General features: G+C 59.1%; 1 protein-coding gene across 5 annotated transcripts in view; it reads left to right on the top strand.

Annotated features, from left to right (window-relative positions):
• Rbm19 (RNA binding motif protein 19) overlaps positions 1-20760 on the top strand; it is a 91129-nt gene that overhangs the window by 54603 nt on the left and 15766 nt on the right. For all 5 annotated transcript variants that reach the window (XM_004999571.4, XM_003461361.5, XM_004999570.4 and 2 more), the window contains exons 22-23: positions 9398-9503; positions 20142-20262. In XM_004999571.4, coding sequence (XP_004999628.1) covers positions 9398-9503; positions 20142-20262 — 227 coding nt within the window. The remainder of the gene's footprint in view (positions 1-9397; positions 9504-20141; positions 20263-20760) is intronic.

The raw sequence follows: 20760 nt of genomic DNA, 5'->3' as shown, positions 1-20760 counted from the left end.
GCATGGCTCCCCCTAGAGGCTGAGGAGTGAGGCATTGTCCCCCTGGGTGGCAGCCTGCACCCGCCCCCTCCCTGCATGCCCTGCTTCCTGTTTCTGGTACTGAGGACCTGGTCGTAAGGAGGACCAGGAACCCGAAAAGCTGGGCAGAGACAAACACCCACAGATGTGCCGCCTGTCAGGGGCCATGGGCACTGTCCTGGGCACTGCCCCCTCGGTCACCCAGCAGGGGAACCAAGCTGGGAAGAGCATGCAGCAGCTCACAGTGCTGGAGGACATCAGGAAGATGTCAGGTGGCTGCAGACGCGTGTCCTTGTGGACAGCAGTGGGGTAGGGAAGCTTTGAGGTGGCTTCTTCCAGCCTGGTGCTCTGTTCCCCCACCTTCAACGGGGGCCGTGACAGGGGTCGAGGTCATGTATTTGCCTGTGTGCTGAGTGGGTGCCCAGGCTGAAGGTGAAGCACCTGGTTCCGGGCTCCTGGGGGCCAGCACCCCCACTAGGAGCAGATGTACCCAGCTCAGGTTGGCACCCACAGTGTATCTCCGATCCCCCGTCAGTGGCTTTCTCATCTCTGTTGTAAACCATCAGTGCTCTCTGAAAATACAGACCATTCAGTAGGAATTTTCTTTCGGTGCCCCACACCCTTCCTCCCCTGCGAGGGACACAGGCTCCAGGCCCACCCCAGGGTGCTGGCAGGAACCATTGAGGGCTGGCCACTGTCCACACTGCACCAGGTGTCCCTGCACCTGTGTCTCCAGGTGTCTCAGGGTCAGCTTGGCCACCTGCCCTCCGTGTTCCCTAGTAAGGAGGACCTAGGTGGTGGGGAGCTTCGTGTCCCTAAGTGAGAGAGACATCAGGGTGGCCAGTGCTAGTTTAGGAAAAAAAGGCTGACACGGCAACTCATGGTAGTCTCAGTTTGTGAACTACGGTCTTTGTTAAGGTTTTGAGCACTGAAGTGGATCCCAAAGAAATAGAATCAATAGAAATGTTCGAGGCTTTTTGTTGGCTTTGAAATCGGGCCTTGCCAAGACTGGCCTCAAACTCCACTCTTCCTGCCTCAGCCTGCTGAGCAGGTGTGGGCCAGAACCCACGCACACTTGGGGCTGTGGGTCCAGCACCTGCTCTGTCTAGCAGGGAGCTCACCCCATCTTCTCCTGCCACCCCACCAACGTGGCTCCCACCATAGCCTCGCACATCCCTGTACCCCACTTCTCCGAAGCAACCCCAAAGATGGGTTAATGGGAGTGAGAAATTGTGACCTTAGTGATGGGACGTGTGTGTGTGTGTGTGTGTGTGTGTGTGTGTGTGTGTCCGGGTGTCCCCACCAGGTCCTGTAAGAGTGGCGGAGATGGAAAGTGAGCAGCAGGTTCCAAACACCTGGCATTGGTACCCTCCCGGTTCCCACACTGTCCAGAGTGGCCGTGGAGATGCCTGTGGGAAGGCTGGCCATCACTGCCAAAGGTGACATCCATGGCAGGTTAATTCCTTCCCCGTTTCCAGCTAACTGCTCCTCTCCCTCTCTAATTTTTGTCCTTCCTCCTTTCAAACATCGCCTGTCTGGAGGATAACGACGTGAAAGGGTATTAAATTGGGTCTGAATGTCCACCTCTGGCTGGCCACACTCTTGTAACGATTTCATTAGCCTGAATTATCCACTTTATTTTCCTGTAATGGGATTAGCCGTACTCAAGGCGGCTGCAGACCAGAGGGGCGAGCGTGGGGAGGGCGTCTGCTGTGGGTTTCATTAACTCCCAAGGAGGGCAGAGGGCAGGGCTGACCGGATGCCGCCCCAGCCCACGGCCCCATCCCCTCAGTCTGAAGAAAGAGGGGCACCAGCTGTCCAGCAGGCATGCTCGGCCGAGGCAAGAGAGGGGCGCCTGGGTCTCCCCAAGAGCCGGCTCCCTAGGGACAGTTTCTCCCAGTCGTCTTGTGAAACTGGTGAGACAGGTGTGTCAGGTGGAGAAAGGCTGCCCGGGGGACGGGACAGCCCTGCCCTCTTCACCTGGGGTCCCTCTGGCCTCCCAGCCCACTGCCGGACACAGCTGCAGCTGCTCATAGTAAGGGCACATCCTCTGCATATGCAGTCTGTGGTATGGGCTGGGGTGGGGCCAAGTTCCCATTTCACAGGTGACAAAATCGAGCCCCAGAAAGGTGGCAGCCAGTGCACATAGGACCCCAGACTTGGTGCGCCGGGCGCTGCTGTGACTCAGCTCTTCACTGTCCAAACTGCACCCACCCTCCCTGGGAGCTGTGGCCCCAACGTTGAATGGGCTCAGGCTGACCCATGGCAGCCCCTGCGCTGGGCCGGGACTGTGTCTCTGTCCAGCTCCCTGCCCGTGCTGGTACCAGTGGCACAGAGATGGGCGCTTGCTGCTGGGGCGTCCCCCCAGAGGCTTCCCCCAGCTCTCCTGGCTCCTGTCTGGGTCAGTCTGGCCTGGAGAGACCACTGCTTGGATGAGGCGAACTGCCCTCCCACCCACTGCACAGCCCTGCTTTCGGTCATCTGTCCGGCTGGAAATGACTCCCCCAGGGTCACCCAGCGCTGGACCGGAGCCTCCACGTTCTGGACAGGTTCTCCACACCAGTGCCCCTGCACAAGGCCCCGGCCACTGTCAAGAGTCACCCCGGCTCCAGTTGCAAGATACCCTTTAATTACTCTGTCATTTCTTCTCATCTGGAAAGTGAGGGTCGCACTTGCCTGCAAGGGCCTTGTGAAAGGGTATTGAGAGACCTAAACACTACCTCGGGCAGGGACGCGGACCGCAATCCACTGAGGCTCCACACATGCGTCTGCTCCTCCACCAGGCTGTCTGTGGAGCCCTGCGTCTTCCCTTCTGTACCGGGCCGGGCGCAGCTCTGAAGCCCTCTAGGTCCAAGCCCCACTGGTAAACGGAGCAGGCCACCTTGTTGCTCACAGTTTAATCACTGCCTGGGAAAATGCAAATCTGGGTGCTATGGCGAGTTCCCCAAAGGCCAGACACTGCAGTAAAAATAGGTGGTCACGTTCGGTACAAGACCATCACCCTAAGGGGCAGAAGACCAAAGGTGTGACTCCCTGCACCCCAGCGCGGAGGTCACATGAGACAGCACAGAGAGGAGACAGGGACCGAACCCCTGGGCCCTCAGCGAGGACTCTGGGATTAGGTGAAGGTCTGGAGGGTTTTCTGGGTGTCAGACAAGTCCCAGTACAAAGACTCTGCCATCCTGGGCTGTGCTTTCTTATTCAGTAAAAGAATGGGGAGGTAAACGGGCCTGTAAGTTACACGGACAGGGGTCAGATGTGACGGTGCAGCTGGTGGGCAGGGAGGCCAGAGTTAAGAGGTGGCCACTGGCCGTGTGAGGCAGCACTGGAGCTGGTAATAGCATGACAAGAAGGAGTGGATGGTGGGGATACCAAGGTGAAGAGGGTGCCGGGTCACGGGAAGAGCAGCTGCAAAGGCCCTGGGGTATGCATGCATTTGGTGGCGTCAGGGACCAGAGGGAAAGCCAACGTGCATTATCCATTGAAGAGAGGAGAAGGATGCAAGGGACAGCTGGAGAGTGGGACAGGCAGGCGTCCCATTCCATCAGGCACAGCCTCCAGTCCCAAATAAGGAGTTTGGAAAGGGCTCCGAGGACAGGGGGAGCCTGTAAAGCATTGTACAGCATGGGAACAGCAGCAGCTGACCTGTATGCATGACCCTGGGACAGTAGTAACCACTCACTGGGGCCCCTGTGGGAGAGGGAATGCCAGGCATGTGCCCAGCAGTCAGGGCAGAAATCCCCGGGGCAGCATTACAGGGGGGGTGACCAGTGTAGACCTGGACTGGGGCAGGAGTCACTAATGAGTCTCCGGGTGCAACTGCAGCAGCCTCTGTTTGCCCAGCCCTCACGGGAGGTGCCAAGTGCAGGCCTGGATGCCCTGAGACGCAGCCCCACAGGGCGACGTTTTAACACGAGATGTAGTTTTCAGGCCTGTCTTTCATGACTCCGTTGCATGGTGCTCGCACGCATGCTGTCTAGGTGACGGCAGCACTGTTTAGGAGAGGACACAGAGCAAGGCTGACCCCGTGCTGTGTCTGTCAGGCATGGTCAGTGGGATCCAAACCTGCATGTGTCAGGCCTTACACATACTTGTGCAAACACAGCACTCACTGCTGATAGCATTGCAAGCTGCCCACGCAGGTGTGCCTGTACAGACAGGCGCTTCCTGTTATTAAGCAGACATGTAAGTTTTCTTATTTAATGTACATGCAGCCCAGAATGATCCGCTTCACACCGTGCAGCCCAGGCAAGCCCAGAAGCTGGACTCAGTGCATTAAGGGATTGTGCGAGGCAGCCCTGGGAGAAGGTCTCCGGAGGCTTTGGTCTGTGCGAGAAATGGAGGTGTGACTCGGATTCCTAGCCTCTCCTTGTTGGAGCCCAAGAGACAGGTTTGTCTCTAGAAGTCCAGTTGGTCTGTCTGTCCCACTTGCCTTTAGCTGTAAGGAAAGGAGCCAGGGGACAGGACATCTACTGCCTTGCGGAGATAATCCGGTGGGTCCCCACATTCCCTGGTGCACCCACTTTAGGATGGACCAGGGGGTGAGCAAGGATCAACTGGACCCAGTCCATCGAGGTGAGAGTTTTACCCAGAGTCCTGTACTGTGTCAAAGGAAGAATGGTGCACTGCCCACTTTTGGCAAGGCCTCCTTCCCACGAGGCTGCCTCTGGCTGGCCAAGGGTCCCGGGGCTCAGGATGAGGCCCTACCTGCCGTCCCAGCACCTTGCACATTTGGGGACTTTGCTTGGTGCTAGGCAGGACAATCGTGCAGGCTCTTTAGGAGGCAGAAGCACGGGCTTGGGGGACAGACCACTCACCCCCCGGCCCAACATGGCTGGTCACCACCCCTGGGACTTTGGGCACAGCATTGCGCCCCCTGTGGTAGACAACAACTGCCCAAGTGACCGTGGGAAATGGTAATGACAGTGTCGAAGTCCCAAGGGTCATGTGTCATCCTCCAGGGGCCTCCCTTGGCCAGGCGCACAGTATGGTGGCCCCTGGGACCTGTGGGTGCAGAACCGTGCTAGAAACTTGGTGCTGGTGACGTGGCGGGGGCTTTTTCATGCCAGGAGGCTGAGTCCTTTCCCCTGCCTCCAGCAGGAGCAGAGCCAGTACTTACTCTGTGCTTCACACCACGCTTTGTCCTGCGCGGGTCGCACGGTTGCTCCTACTCCTGGACTTTTGGGCAGCAGCAGTTTGTTCCCAGCGATACCCGAGCTCAGGTGAGGAGAAGTCGGGCCAACAAACCTCTCCTCGGAGCTGGGATTCTGCTCCTTCCAAGCAGGTCCAGAGCAACAAGGACTTAGGTCCTGCGAGCTGAGAGGTTGGGGCTCCTCGGGCCGTGCTCTGCCCATGGCTTCGCTTAAGGAGAGAGGGAGAGGTACAGGGAGACTCGTCCCTTGTCGATGGCAGCCAGGGCTCACGTGGAAGGGCACATCCCACCCACTACACAGGCCCAGGGCACACGCCTGGTGTCTGCCCCCGGGCCTGTATGCAAACAGGCTTTGCATAGCCCAGCATGTTTACCAGGGCTGAGTGTAATTGCCAGCCTCCCTCTACACCTCAGCACCCCCTCAGACCCCCAGGCCCACATCTTGGGAGAAATTAGCAAGGTGACATTCAGTCGTCATCATGGAAAGCCCAGAGCCTGCCACCAATCCCGAGCACCCTGGCATGGCAGAGGGGGTGGGGCCGCAGCACGGGGAGTAATTGGTGAACCCGAGGTGAATGAAATAATTGGAAAAGTGAGGTGTGAGTTTGTTACCGGAGTGTGAGCATGGTGGGGGTGGGGAGGAGGGCCGTGTTTAAAAGCCTGGTCTGTCCTCTTTATTCACGGCTTCGGATACAGTAATTGCTATTTTGTGGTTCCTATTATCTACACAGTGGGGAGCGAGCGTCCGCATCCCCCGGCGCAGGGCTGTGCAGGGGAGGAGTCCCGGGTGCACTGTGGCTTCCTCCCTCGCTGGTCCCCGTGGGCCTGCCCCACCTCACCCCAGCCCTGGCCCCTGGCTCCCCAGGGAGAAGGGCTCATGCAAAACTTCCTTCAAAGGGCGCTCTTAAAAATGGCCCTGCGGACCTTGCAGGCAGATAAGCCCTTCATAATGGCTGGTGTTTATACATCGCTTATCTCCAAGGAGCTAAAGGTACTTCATTGATTTTGGGGTTTTTTTTCTCCCCAACCTTTTTTCCTCCCTCCTTTTTAATTTTCTTGCAATCTCTCTCTGCCATCGCTAGTATAGGCCTCATGTGAGACCTCGCCTGGTCTCACAAGAACCTGGGCTCCTTTGCTGTCCAGCATTCCCAGCACCAGGACAAGAGCTCCCATCTGGGCTTTGAGTCCCCAGGCTGTGGACACAGGCAGTCACTTTGCATCTCTGGCCCTTGGGCTTCTCATCTGGAACCCAGCACTGGTCCCCCAGCTGTCGTTACACCTGGAAATGCTGTACGTCAAAGACCTAGCACTTGGAAGGCACTCCTTGGGGGCTGGGGGACGGCAGCAATGCTGGGTCCTGAGGCCCTGCTGTGCATTTTGGGAAGAGGCCACAGGTAACCGGTGTCCTTCAGAGGTCTCTCCCTGGTCCTCCAGCTCCTCAGCACCAGCTCCTGTTCCACTCTCCCACACTCTCGTGGCAATGAAGGAGTCTGCCGTCCGTCCCTGTCTCCCTGAAAGCTGCCTGTGCCTTTCACATACCACATACCTGTCTGTGTAGAAGCCCAGACCTCCCCACACTCCAGCAGGCTGCGGCAGGCCGCCCAGGTGCCCATCCCTGCCCGAGATCTCTGCTGGATCCAGAGCATCTTTCTGTCACAGGTTCCTCTGCCAAGCTCTCAAATGCCACTTGTGCAGGCCACGGAAGCCCAGCCCCTCAGCCTCCTCACCGGCTTCTTTCTCCACCTTTTAATTATGTTCCTCGCCTTTCTCAGGACCCTCAGCTGCTTACCATGCACAGAGCATCCACAGTTTGCAGTGTGCTGCAGAAGCAGGAATTAACCTCAACGGCACTCTCTCTCCCTCTCCTCCTCTCGCACACGCACACACACACATGCACACATGTGCATGCACACGCACAGAGCCTGGCTCACCAGAAATTACATGGGGCTGAAAAGCTGGGCAGAGGGTGTTGAGCCCGTCACACACCAAAGATCAGCTTCCTGTGGGCAGAAGGGCCTGGGCTCAGTCTCCCTCTCTTCGCTCTGTGGTCCTGGGTTCCCTGGGTCCCTGGGAGTCTGCATGGGCCTCTCCTAGCCACCCCTACATGGCTTCTGCTTTACCCAGACGAGGCCCGGCCTCAGGAAGACAGGAGGCTCAGCTCCTCAAAGTGACCAGCCCCCTGGGGGGGGGGGGGGGCAGAAAGAAGCCGAAATGCGCATCGGGAAGTGAGCTGGGGCCGAGGTTCCCTTTCAAAACCAGGCCCTTTCTAGCAAGAACCAGCCGCTGCCTCTGGGCTGCTGGAGACTCAGGGGCAGTACCGCTGGTTTGTGCCCTTCACATTTACCCCAAGGCCTTTTTGTTCTCGCCCCTTCCTCCTGGGCGGGGCGGGATTTACCAGTGGCCATGTCTCCCTCCATTCTGTTTGCTTGTTTGTCTGTTCCAAAAATATCCCCAGGCATCCAGGCAGGGCTGGGCGCAGGGCGGGGCTCCCTGCTGCTGGGCCACCAATGAACAAGACAGATGTGGTCTCTACTGCTTGGAGCTCAGTCCAGGCGCAGGGTAGGCAGGGAAGTTAAATAAGCGCTGGCCCCACAGTGCCCGAGCCAGGGCACCAGGAGCCCTGACACTGCATAGGCAGCACCCAGCCCAGCCCCAGGGAGGTGGGAACGGTAGTTCCCAGCTATCAGCAGAGATGGCCCTGGGGGCCAGGCACAGGGACCAGCAACCCTGAGTCCCAGGGGCAGCCTAACAGCTTGGAGCCAGAGACCGTTAATCTGAATGAACCTAAGGCAGACCTATCCACCCCTCACTGCCCTCCCTGGGAGGACTTCCATGGAGGAAGAGGCGGCCGTGTGTCTGTCGTGGGCTGCGTTGGCCTTTAGGTGGCAGAATAAAACAGCATTTGCAGGCTGGGCCCCTGTTGTTCTCCACTGTCACCTCCTCATGCCACCTGCCCAGCCTCTGGTCCCCAACCCGGGCCCCTCCTCTGCAGGGAGGCAGGGAGACCATCAGGGCTGTGCTCTGCCCCTTCCCTTCTTCCAGAGGCTGGCCTTGTTGCCTACGCCTTCCCAGTGGCCTGTGCACAGGAGACACAGGGCGGGGGAGCAGAGCTGCTGGGGGAGCTCCGAGAAGACGTGCGGTTTCATTTTAAGGACTCATAATGCTGCGCCCCTGCTCCATCCCGCCCGCAGAAATTGGGCTGCCAGATGCCTGGTCATGCTGGGGGGCTGCGGGTTAACGCCTCGGATTTAGCTTATATCATTTCATGAGCGCTTACAGCCTTTACTGCGTTTTTTACCCAGTCGGGCCCTGGCCCCAAAGCATCCCAGAGCGATGTGTACATGTGTGTGCGCCCAGGCAGCCGCAAGTGTGTGTAGATTTTCAAATAAAGTACTACCTCTCTTCAGATGCCATGTACATTAAATATTTATCGGCAGCAATTTGCACGTAGAGATTTGATAAATGGACGTTAGGAAGGGGCTGGGGGGTGGGCAGCGACAGGAGAAGGCCAGGGAGGCCCTGGGAAAGTGCGATCCTTTGTGCCGGCATCGCTGGGAGGTTGATTTCCATGGAGAGATGCAGGGCTTGGGGGGTCTGGGCTGCGTTCACCTGCTCGATCCCTGTTCGGAGGAGCAGGGCTCTTCTCTTCTCCCCAGCTCTGCCTGACTTTGGCTGGGCCAATAGCAGGAGAGCACGGAGGGAGGGGACACAGCGTGGGAGGAAAGAGCTGTGTGTCAGAGCTGTGAGCCCCAAAGGTACCTCCAGGTCCTAGCCCTGGATGGGGAGGTATGGTCTGCACCGCCCATGCAGTCTGCGTGTGCCCAGCTGGAGGCGGAGGAGGCTTGGAAAGGTCAGGAGACCCCACTGACCCCGTGTCCAAGCCAGCAGAACTTTAGTCCCTCAGAGCCTCTCCAGCTCAGCGACTTGAGCACAAGGCTGGGTCCCCTGGCAGAGTCACCCCGCAGGGCCAGGGAAGACAGATGGCCTCCAACTCATTATAGAGGAACTGGAGTTTTCCACGAGTGTTTCCAACCTGCTGTCCCCTCTGGGTCGTGGTCTGGGAGGAGGAGGTTGCTCAAGCACATGTGTGCGCGTGCATGTGTGTGTGCGCGTGTGTACATTGCCCCTGTGCACACTTCTTTGTAACCTGAAGGAATAAATTCACATGCAGGGGTCAGCCTTGCAGGCCCTAGTTCTTCAACTCCTGTGTTTGTCTTTCATTTCTAGCACCTTCGGGGAGCTGAAGACGGTCCGTCTGCCGAAGAAGATGGCGGGGACCGGCAGGCACAGGGGGTTCGGCTTCGTGGACTTCTTCACAAAGCAAGACGCCAAGGTGAGAAGTGGCCGCACCCCGCCGCCACGCTTCTCCTTCTCCTTCCTGGCACTTTGCGGGAGCAGCAAGGCATTGCCAGCACTGCCGCCGTTTCTTCTTTGTTCCCTGACCCTGCTAATTTTGCACAACGTAGGACATCCTGGGAAGGGGAGGGAAAGGGCTGAGGTTTGTATTTGGAGGGAGGGGCAGTGTCTGCGTCCCCCTCCCTGGCTGGGCACCTACAGGGCTCCCCTGCCTCCCCATCAGGGGAAACCCGCATCCAGGCCCCTGGGCAGGGTGGGATGCAATATGGAAGAGCATGTACAAAGGAGGGGAGGTGCCCAGAATGTGGGGACCCCCCCCCCGCTTCCCCTTCCCCTCCAAATGTTTGCTCTGGGCTCCGTCTCTGCTGATCACAAGTCGGGGTGGCCTCGGTGGGCACTGCTCTCCACAGTGCATGTTCTGTATCTCGGAGGCACACAACGTCTCTGGCTTTTGAAGCAGGGCAGCTGCTCTGCTTCTGGGCCCAGGGCCAGGCCTCGATGCCACCGGGATACTGGTCCTACCTGCTGGCATGGACATGCTTCAGTGCCTGTGTCACTGCCCTGATAGCCCCAGCTCAGAGAGTCGCGCTCCAGAGGAGGGCTGTCACCCTGGCCCTCCCTCCGTGATCTCTGAGTTCACGGTGGCCTCTCCTCTGTTGGCCTCGGTGGTGCTCAGGGACCCCTCCCTGGGGAGGTGCCTTCAGAAGAGCAAGAGTCCACAGAGTGAAGCCATGCGGGGCAGAGCACGCACCACCTCTAACACAGTTGTTGCCAGGGATTGACAAGGCACTTGCAGGGGCTCTGTCGCCTTTCACATCCAGGATCCCACCTCAGTCATGCAGGGGAGAGTGTGCCTTGCTGCCCTGAGAAACGCCTCTCTCTAAAGTAAATGCCTGGCTGGTCAGCAGCATGCAGACCAAGAAGCCAGGGTGCTACCTGTTACATACCGCATGATCAGGGGCAAGGGATTCACTTTTGGTGTGCCTCAGTTTACCCCACTGTGAACTGGTCAGGGTGAGGTCCAGATGCAACATTCCCTGGCCCTCCCTGTGCGCACTGGCTGTCAACCTTGAGAATGATGTGGTGTCCATGGTGGATGCTGCAGAAGTGAGGGGTGGAAGGAGGGAGGAGCACAGACCCTTCCGTGAGGTCAGACAGCAGAGTGGCCGATGTGACATCCAGCCTCGGTGCCACCCATGGCCCTGTGCTTGTCTTGGTTGGGCTCCTCTGCTTCTTGGGTTCCTTGCACAGCGGCCCCAGGTGCACCCAGCTCTTATACCTCAAAGGGGCACGGAGGCCTGTGGCACCCAGGCCAGGCTGGTGGGTGTTAATTCCAAAGCTGGCACAGCTATCGCTGGTGCTTTGTGAGGTATCGGCTCCTCTCGCTCCATCCTGTCTCTGCCCCTGCATGCAGCTCCATGGAGGGAAAGGGCTCTGACTGGAGCAAGGGCTCACCCTGCAGCCTTGGGGTCCTGTACTTCTTCCCCCCTGCTCTGCCGGGGGCTTTTTCTGGCCCTGCCGTCCTGCAGCAGCTTTTCCCACAGCACAGAGCAAGCAAGCCAGGCTTCCGAAAAGTCCAGCTCCCCCGGGGCAGGTGTCTGCTACAGAGATCTCTTTGCTCTTTTTGTCCCAGGGGAAGCTGCCCCTGCTCAGCCCCACACTCCTCCTGGTCACCACTGCCTGAGTGGGGAGTGCTGTCCACTGACACTCAGAACCTTGTGCTCTCTGTACGGGTGCCCAAGCTCTGAGTGCCGTGTATGTAGTCTCACTTACAGGGCAAGGGCTTCTAGAGACCCCCTGAACTTTCCTGTGTCTCAGCACAGAGGCCACTGGACCCCGGGCTCCAGACCCTGAGGAGGAGCCTCACTGGCTCACCTGATCCTGACCCTTGTGCCTTCTTGTGCCAGGTCGGGGGGAGGGGACAGGAAGAGTTTGGTGCAGTCAGGACCTCAAGGTCGCAAGCCCTGCAGGAACTTGCACTGCCCTGAGGACATGGTGAAGCCTGAGCCCAGCTTCCTGAGCTCCCTGCTCTGTACCCTCACAGCAGCTGCCGGGTCGGCTCCACTCTGGTCCTGAGTATACACTCGTGGCCTCAACCCCACAGTGCAAGACTCTGAGTCCTCTGTCCTTCCTGCATCAGACCCATGTCCCATTTCATGTGTCCCTGGGAACCCTAATGCATGGGACCTTTTCTATAGAGAGAAGGTTGTCACAAGGGCTTGACAAGGGCTTTGTAGCAGAGCTCAAAGTGTCAGGCAGCTGCCATGAATAGCAAAGACCCCGCCAGTGTGGCTTCACTCAGATGTGCTCACCACATTCACATCGCCTCTGCCCACCCTGCAGCACAACCCTCCCTTCCCAATCCCTTGGGGCATCCTCTGGGCTCAGCTCTGGGGCTGCAGCAGAGCCTGGAACCTGATGGGAAGATGGCTCGGGCTGCTACTGAGATACTCTGGCAACCCAGGGTGGGCCTGGGCCATCTGCACTCATCGCAGACACTGGTGACCAGAGCCCAGCTCAGGGGAAGCCGGATCGATGAGCTGGCACATTCTCCCAGCCTAGGACATTTTATCAGCCCCTGACGTCCCAGGCAGTAAATGTCACTCCCTGGGAAAGTGCTGGTGTTATCTAAACCTCCAGGTGTGATGATCCGGCATTTCTCCCAGATCCCACCCTGTCGATGTCGCTCCCGGCCGGCAGGAAAGACACACGACAAAGTCTGGCGGTGTGCAACCTTGCCTTTATTTGTCTCCGCGTGGGCCCCGCGAGGCCTCCTCTCTGCCACCAGCCCTTTCTCGCCGGTGGACTTTTTCTATCTCTCTCTGTGCTTTCTCTGTGCTTCTCGTCTCGTGGCGGGAGAGGCATTCACTTTTATAGGGTGACAGTGGCCAATCAGTTCAAAGCGCGCGATGCGGGCTGATTGGCTAACATCAGTTGTTGCTAGGCAGACTATCTTACAGAGCGGGTTGTTTAAGTCGCCAGCGCAATCAGGGGGCAGGAAGCAGGCGCCAACTTGACTCACTCGATGGGAGGGGCAATCTAGCTCAGGCTCCGCTCCCACCCACAGGCCCTACGTCCGCCAAGTAAGGCGACCGGTGTCGGCGGCTCCCAACACCACCCAGGGGAGCAGGAGGCAGGAGAGTGGGCGTCCCAGGAAGGCAGGGACTCGCCTGTGTGCGCACGCAGTGGTCCTGCTGCCCCAGCCCCATACCGCCTCTGGTCATGGGTGCCACACACTTCGCCAGGCCACAGCAGTGTCTCTCAGATAAAACCATCAACCTCCAAAATACCTTCCCAGGCAGCAACAATACTGGACATTGGGGTGTGTTAGCATCGATCCTCACGCACCCTAAGGACAGGCCGTAGGGTCTGATTGGCAGTTGGGTAAACTGAGGCTTAAAGTCCGGAAGTTACTTAATCAAGGTCGTATAACCCATACCTGGCAGCTAGGAACAGTTTCCTCCCTCCCTGTTCTCTTAAACTAAGAGCCACACTCTGTCCCCGAGCCCTCCTCTCACCTCGGGACAGAGTCCACCCGGTAGACATGCTCTGCAGAAGGCCCACCTGGGAGGGAAGATCCCAGGACAGTCAGCCCTTCCGGTCCACAGAGGTGCGCGATTCCCCAGCTCTCCCTGCCCCCAAGTCAGGGCTCACTCAGCCTTCTACCTGGGCAGGTGTGCTGTGGACTTCTGGCTAGGTGTACCCATCCCTGCTGGCTGAGTGACCACCAGTGACCACTGGGATTCCATGAAAAGCCTCCCCTTCCTCCCCATTTAGCTGTAGCGGCCGGAGGAAGGAGGGCCTGACACGAGAGGGAAAGGCGAGAGAATGGTCTGCAGTCCAGACCAGAGTGTCCCTTTCTCCATGCACCCGCCTCTAATTTCTCCTCCCCAGCCTGTGCCTTTGTACTTTTGCAGTGCAGCTGTTTTTATTTGCCGCCACTGCTGTTGTTTTAAAAGGTCTAAAAAAAAAAAAGGTCTATTTTCACATGGAATGTTATCCAATTAGCAGAGCAATGTGTTGGCTTAAATAAACACTTGGGGGGAGCCTGGGTGGGGAGATGGTGGCTGGCGCAGGCAGGCGTTGGCAGGCAGCTCTTCTTTCCGAGGTAAACACCAAATCCTGCGCCTTTAATTGCAGGGTCGCTCCAGCTCTCATCTCTGTCTCATTTCTCACTTGTCCGAGGGGCTGGGGCTGGGCACAGGGAGTGAGGAGTGTGTCCCCAGCCCTGCTTGGACAGTGCTGAGTGTCATCAGGACTCGCTTTGAGCCTCAAGGGTGCTGTCCACTGCACGCTCTTCACCCATAGGACTCGTAAGACCTGCCAGGGCAGCGTTGGTGAGGGAGACCTGACGGCCTCCTCCGCCTACACACACGACAGAGAGGTCGCTGTCAGGGCATAGAGGTGTGTGCTCCACACACGTCCAGGTGACTGAGTGCAGGGAAGGACCAAAGTCCAGCGTCCCGGGGATCGTGGAAACACAGCAGGGTCTAGATGGGACAGTGTCCCAAGGAAAAGAGCCGGGCAGCATCACACACGCCCCAGGCCCACATGGGCAGTGCCATGCCAGGGTCGCCACAGCCTGTGATGTCAGAGCTGCCTCTTCCCTGCTGACGGCGGGGGAACCTGGGGTCTCTGGGTCGCCCTCACGCTGACTGTGGAGGTTAAAGGGACAGGTGCGGGAAGCACTGGGGTGGCCCAAGGGCTTAGGGGGAGGAGCAGCTGGGAGATGCTCTGGGCCCGCTGGGTCCTGAGCTGTCCCTGGGAGTTGGGCACAGTTGTTCTGTGTCCCCCAGCATGTTAACAGAAATCAAAGCCAGGAATCAAGGTTCTGTCCACTTTTCTGTCCAGGTGTGTGCATGTTCTATGACGTTTAGTGCTGGGGTTTATCAGCTTGGTGTCCTCTCAGCCCTGGGTAAAAGAAAGTGTGTTTAATGACAGAGCTTGTGTTTCAAGGCAAGGACTCAGGCTCAGCCAACATACTTTACAGGCTGAGAACCCAGGATTGGGTTGAGTCACCCTCCTCCGGCGAGTATAAGCCACACAGCCGCGTCACTGAGGTGCGGGCAGCACCAGGATGTGGCTCCCCACAGACCCACCGGCCAGTTGGAGACTTGTAGTGAGGACTGGGGTATGCGTGTGCCACCTTTTCAGAAGTATCAGGCAGGGACTCATCCAGGAAAGTGAAAACCCCAGCAGGAAACCTTTCTCCCATCAACAGCATTAAAATACCTAACCGCCAACAGAACAAGAGCAGGTGCCAGGACGGCTCCCCGGGAGGTGCAGGGCACCTCCGCTCTGCAGCCAAGACAGTGGGAACTCAGAAGTTCCTCGTCAGCTCACAGCCGGGAGGCAGCAGGACCAGGCTTTGTGCCCAGAGCTCCCAGAGTGTCTCCAGGCCCCCTGCCTGTCACCCCGTGGACCCTGCCCCAGCCGCCTTTCCCCAGTGGCTGGTCTACCTGTGCCAGGGGTGTGAGGACTTTGCTCTCCTCTCTCGTCCCCTAGGGCAGCCCTTGGCCCACAGCAGGGGACAGCGCGTCTCAAGGGACATTGAGATGACTTAGATGGTGCTGAGGGAAGAGAGGGGCCTGTTTTAGAGAGCTGAGACCCCACTGCCTGGGGTTTGTTTAGGAAACTTGCTCTCGATTGCATGGTGTCGTTTCTCAGAAGGGAACACAGACTAACCCAGGGCCCAGGGAACTGTCACTGTTTCCAAAGAGCTCGATTCTCATATGCTGGGTAACAGGCAGCTCCCCGCCCCAGGGCCTGGGAGCTGGGAGCTGTGAGACCACCAGAGAGCACAGGGACACACAGCAGTCGCCACCCGTCTGTCTTTGTGAGAACCTCGAGAGAACATCCCAGGAAGGTCAAGCTTCTCCTCAGAAGTCCCCAGCCTCTATCTGGGAAAGGAGAGCCATCTGGGCCCCAGCAGCACAGGCAGGACCCAGGCCCCCTGTCCCCATGTTCAGTGGCCCGTCCCTGGCCACACGGGCCTCCTTGGCCAACTCAGAACCCACTGACCCCCATGTCCAGAGTGCATGAAGTTCAGGGTGCATTGGCCTCCCCGTGCTGCCAGAGATGCAGCCCCTGCACACCGAGCGGCTCCCCAAGGAGTGGGAGGGGAGCAGGGAGTGCCCATCCGTGCCCTGCCCTGCAGCCATGGTCCTGGGCAGTTTGTTGTAGTCCCTGGGGCCAGGAGCACGGCCGAGGGCACAGAGGCCTATGTTGCTGGAGGGAAAGCTGCCGTCTCCAGGAAGCTGCAGAAAAAAGGGTTAGCCCGGCTCGCGCTGGCAGCCGTCCAGGGCCCACCTGGCCTTGAAAAATGGCCACCAGGCCCGGCCACAGTCCAGCCTGTGCTGTCATCCCCATGCCACCAAGAAGACCTCCTTCCAGGAATCCGAACAGGCAGCACAAGGCCAGGGCCGCAGACCTGTGGTCCGTGACTCACGTCAGAGGAAACCAGCAAGCCAGGGTGTCTGTGCAGCCGGGCCGGAGACGGGACAGTGGGGCAGCCCTGGAGCCTGGAGCGAGCAACTCTGCATTCTCACAGGCACCCTCAGTTCACAAGCAGGGTCTAGCTTTAGATGCGCTACCTGAGGCAGGGAGCCCACCTGCACCCCCATGAGGGAAGAGGGGCTCCGGCGCCATTGGAGTGAGGATTCCTGGTTGTTCAAAGGAGGAGAGATTTCAGAGGAGAAGGGCTCACCAGAGACCAGCGACAGGGGAAATGTCATCTCCGTGAGGCTGAGGGGATGTGGGGAGGAAAGGAGTCCCCTTCTCTCCTCCCCACATCTGCTCTGCTGCCTCCTGTTCTCTGCTCCTGAGTAGAAAGTGCAAGGAGCCCTGGCCTCGGGCACGGGCATCAGCTCCCAGGCATAGGAAATGGGGGTGTCCAGTGTCAGCCGTCAGTGCCTGGCAGGAAGAGGCTCCCAGGCATCCCCGGATGGCTGATCTCAGGAGTTCTCTTTGCCAACCACTGCGTCTCCAGAGTTGCTTCTGGGTGGCAGATGGGCTTAGCAGGCCAGCAGGGGGCTCAATGTGTAGTCTCTGGATGCTGGCAGCGTGGGTTCCTGTGCCATCCTGCAGGGTCCCACATCATGCATGTGGGGTACAGGGCCGGTCCAGGACTGCAGCGGACCTGCTGAGACCCGAAGGCCAAGCAGCCCTAGGCTGCGCCTTCCAGCTGAGTCACTCCCATCCAGCGCTGTGGGCTGTGAGCTGGGACAGGATGGGGCTGAAGCAGGACAGCTAAGCCAGGCCACCCTGGCCAGCCACTCACCCAGGACCTGACACAAGCGGGATCTGGAACAGGCCAGGAGCGCCCCAGGCTGCAGCAGGACCCTCCCCAGGCTGGCCAGAGACCGACCCTCTGAAGCTGAGGAGGAAAAGGGAAGCTGAATGGCTGGTGCCTCTGTCTTCCCCTCCCTGGAAGAGGAGAATGATGCTCGCTCTCAGGAATAAGCGGGGTCCTGTGCCTGGGTCCCACGAACCATCATCCAGACTCTGTGCCAGGAAGGAAACCCGACAGCAGGAGCTGGGGTTGGAGAGGAGCCGGGACTCTGTGTTTTCAGGAACAGAGTTCCCCTAGGGGCAGGGCCTGAGGCTGTGTGGCAGAGGCTGGGCCCAGCCCCGAGCTGAGCACTACAAGCTCTGAGAAGCATGGGAGGTGGCATCATCGGGGTCAGGGGCAGAGAGGAAACGGGGCTGAGGTTCTTTGTACGTGCCCAGGACCCCTGCACTGGCCGGAAGCCTTGGGGGTCAGGCTGTGTCTTCCTGCTCCTCCCCCGCCCCTGCCCCCGAATCGCAGTTACTGTGGATTGTCCAAGCCAATCTTAGCCTCGAGTCACTGTCCTTGCAAGGCCTGTGACAGTTTAAGGCCACCGCACCCCAGCCACTGCCGCAGTGGGCGCGCAAGAACGCAGCCTGATGTCCTGTTAGCCTGCGGGGACTGAAGGCAGAGGAGCAGCTCTGCTATTTCTGGAGAACCCTACTGTGTTCTAACCGCACTCGCAAACCAGGTTTTGGGTCCCGACTGCCGTTGTGCCTGCTCTTTGGCTGCTAATGAAAAGTCAGACGTACGTAATAGTAATAATGACAGTGACAGGAAACATTTGCCGAGCACTCTGACACACCATGCCATGTGCTCTGCCTGAGACCGAACAGCTCACCAAGTCCTCCCCGTATTGGCTGCTGCCTCCCTCTGTACATGAAGAAGCTGAGGCTTAGAGACATTAAGCCACTTGCCGAAGGTTACACAGCTTGTCACCGCTGGAACTGGGATTCGAACCCAGGTAGCCAGCTGCAGAGCCTGCACTCCAGGCCGCGGAGCCCTCCCACTCTTGTGTGCCCACAGAGCACAGGCAAGCTACTCTTCGGAGGGAACACACACTTCCCTTCTTAGCTGAACAGCCACCAGATGCAGCGTCTTGGCCGCCCCAGCCTGCTGTGTCCCGGGAACCCTGGTGCCAGACTGGACCCCCTCTCCCCCGACCAGACTCTCCCCGGCACGTGTCCCCTAGTCAGGCCATTTCCCTGCCTCGCCAGCTGAGAGCCCATGTGTTCTGAGCTCAGAATGGGCCATTTCAGCACGGGGTCCAGATGCAGCTTTCTATCTGCCTGGAGAAAGACACGGAGCCTTAGAGGAGCCAGAGAAGAGAGGCTCTTAACAGAAACTTTAAAACAGGGAAAGAGAAAGCTCCCACACCTGGCCTCCTCAGTGCAGAGGAGGGCACAGCGACCCTCCCCCTGGCCACGCATGGTGTGGACGCTGTGTTCCCGCTCCTTCTCCTCCTGCTCCTCCTCCTCCTCCCGTCCTGGTTGTACTGCAGAGATGCTGGGTACCGCCCGCTCCGCTCGATGCCACTCTCCCCTCTGCACCTTAGCCGGGCAGGACTCCCCAAAGTCACCACGCTGCCTGCTGTGACACAGCGCCCAGCACACATGGCTTTGACCGCAGAACTGTCCCAACTGGCAGTTCCGGAGGTTACAAGTTTAAAGGCGAGGGCCAGGAATGTAGCTCAGCCGACAGTGCCTGCCTGGCAAGCGCAAGGTCCTAAGTTTGATTCTTGGTACCCAAAAAACAAGCTTAAAGGCGAGGCAGGGTGGCTTCTCCTGGGGAGATGTCTGTCCCAGGCCAGCATCCTGGTCTCCTGTGACAGCCAGTGGCCCTCAGCTTTCTCGGTTTGCAGTCTCATCATTCCTGTGTCAGCCTCTGACCCCACACAGTGGCCCCCACAAGTCCCTGGTCCCGTTGGGTGGAGGCACCCCACTGTAGCATCCCATCTTATAGCCCCTGCAGTGATCATTTCCAGTGCCAACACATTCTGAGGTCCTGGGGTGAGGACCCAGTGTCTCTTTGGGAGACACAACCCAGCCATGACAGTCACATCACCGTCATAGCATGGTGGCTGGTTCCATCCAGCCTGGACCTCTGGTTGTGTGGTGCCTGCCTCCTGACCCCACAGAAGTTAGAGGGACAAACCAGCCCCCCCGTCCTGGTCCTGTGGCTGCCATCACTGCCCAGGGACAGAGCAAGGCTCCCTGGGGTCCTGTGACTCTCAGCCCTGACAGGGACACCTGGGCCTCGGCTTCTCTCAGCTACGCCTGCCCAGGGACTCTGCTAACAGACAGAGGGTGCAAATGTGTCGCATATGAGACGAGAGCGTGTTGTGCCCATCCTGGAGGCAGGAAGGCTGGCTTCACTTGTCCGTGATCTCGAAGCTGGGAAGTGCAGGGCAGTGCTGGAACCTGGGCCCCTGAGCTCCGTAGCAGAGGTTGTTCCGGAAGAGCCCTGATGTCAGGTCAGGCAGGGAGGGTGGGGGGAACCGCTTGCTTGGTGCTGCCTGGTGCCATTCATGGGAGAGGCCCAGAGCAGGAGAACCCAGATACAATGCACCCAGTGGTTGCCACGCACTGGGGCACACCTGGAGCTCGGAGAGTGATGGCCGAGGTGCTCGTGTCCTTAGGCCAGGGGAGGAGATGTCCTACAGTGGACGTGGGGATCCCCTCTGAGAATATAGTAGCCATCGAGCTGTAGGCTCCAGTGGATGTCTGTCAGGTGTGCATCATGGCCTCGTGTAGAGTTAAAATCAGGCAGAGGGGAGCAGGCAGAGGGCCAAGCCTGGCACGGGGAAGAGTGAGAGGGATGAGCGGAGCTGGAAATCGTCAGGGTGGACAGGGGCCAGCAAGGAGGCAGCAGGGGAGCAGGACACAGATTCAAGGGCAGTACAGGGGCACAGGCCACAGGGCCGGGACAGAGGGTGGCACCAAGTAGCAGTGAGGGCCTGTCAGCGTCCTGCTGTGGCCCGGCATGGCTGGGCTTTCCCACGGTGGGGGCTGCTGAAAACCCAGTTGGGACCGGCCTGCTAATGGGGCGGCCTTCGGCAGATAGGATGGAACATGGGGAATGAGGCGCTACCCGGCCCGGGGCCAGTGGCCGTATGGACTCTCGGTGGTTTGCAGCTCTGTCCCTGGAAGCATAACCCACTGATTAAGCAGATCTGCTGACAGCACCCCAGCCCTGTCCAGGGGCCAGCTCCTGGGCCGAGTCCAAGACACTGGGGAGCACCAAGTGGCCACTGTCCACTGACTGCTTCTGTGTTCTCGTCCTCCTCAGCGAGCCTTCAACGCCCTGTGTCACAGCACTCACTTGTACGGCCGGAGGCTGGTCCTGGAGTGGGCGGACTCCGAGGTGACCCTGCAGGCCCTGCGACGGAAGACAGCTGAGCACTTCCACGGTAGGAGCAGTGCGGGAACCGTCCTGGGTGACTTGCGAGAGGCCGATGGCCAGGGACCCCCGAGAACTGCCCAGAGTGCCCCAGACTGGTCCCGTACTGGGTACCTTCCTCCCACTCGGTGCAGCAGGTGGCCAGGTCACCTGGAGCCATGAGAGCCGTGTTTAGCCCCATGCTCACTCCTGCCAGGTTTCTGGGCCGGGACTCCAGCTCCTGGTCCCCCCACCCATGGTAGGACAGTCTCTATCTGTCCAGCCCCAGGGCTATGCTCTTGCTGCCCGGGCGCTGGGCTCCCGGGCTTGGCTCCAACCAACCCGGATGACTGTTCACTCAGGGACTGGAAGATCTTGAGCATCTGCTGGGTCCTCGTGTTGGGGCTGCCGCCTCACCAAGCTGGCTGTGGGCACAGGTTCGAGGAGGAGAAGGAGGGTGCAAGGGCCTCTGCGTCCCTGGGGTGCGGGCTGGCTGGGCCAGTGGAGGATCCTGTGGAGCAGGGAGCCT

This window comes from Cavia porcellus, unplaced genomic scaffold, assembly GCF_034190915.1.
Source record: "Cavia porcellus strain 051 isolate PalLab524CR breed Dunkin Hartley unplaced genomic scaffold, mCavPor4.1 scaffold_16, whole genome shotgun sequence".
In the NCBI taxonomy this organism is placed as follows: Eukaryota; Metazoa; Chordata; class Mammalia; order Rodentia; family Caviidae; genus Cavia; species Cavia porcellus.
This window is presented reverse-complemented; position numbering and strand designations above follow the sequence as displayed.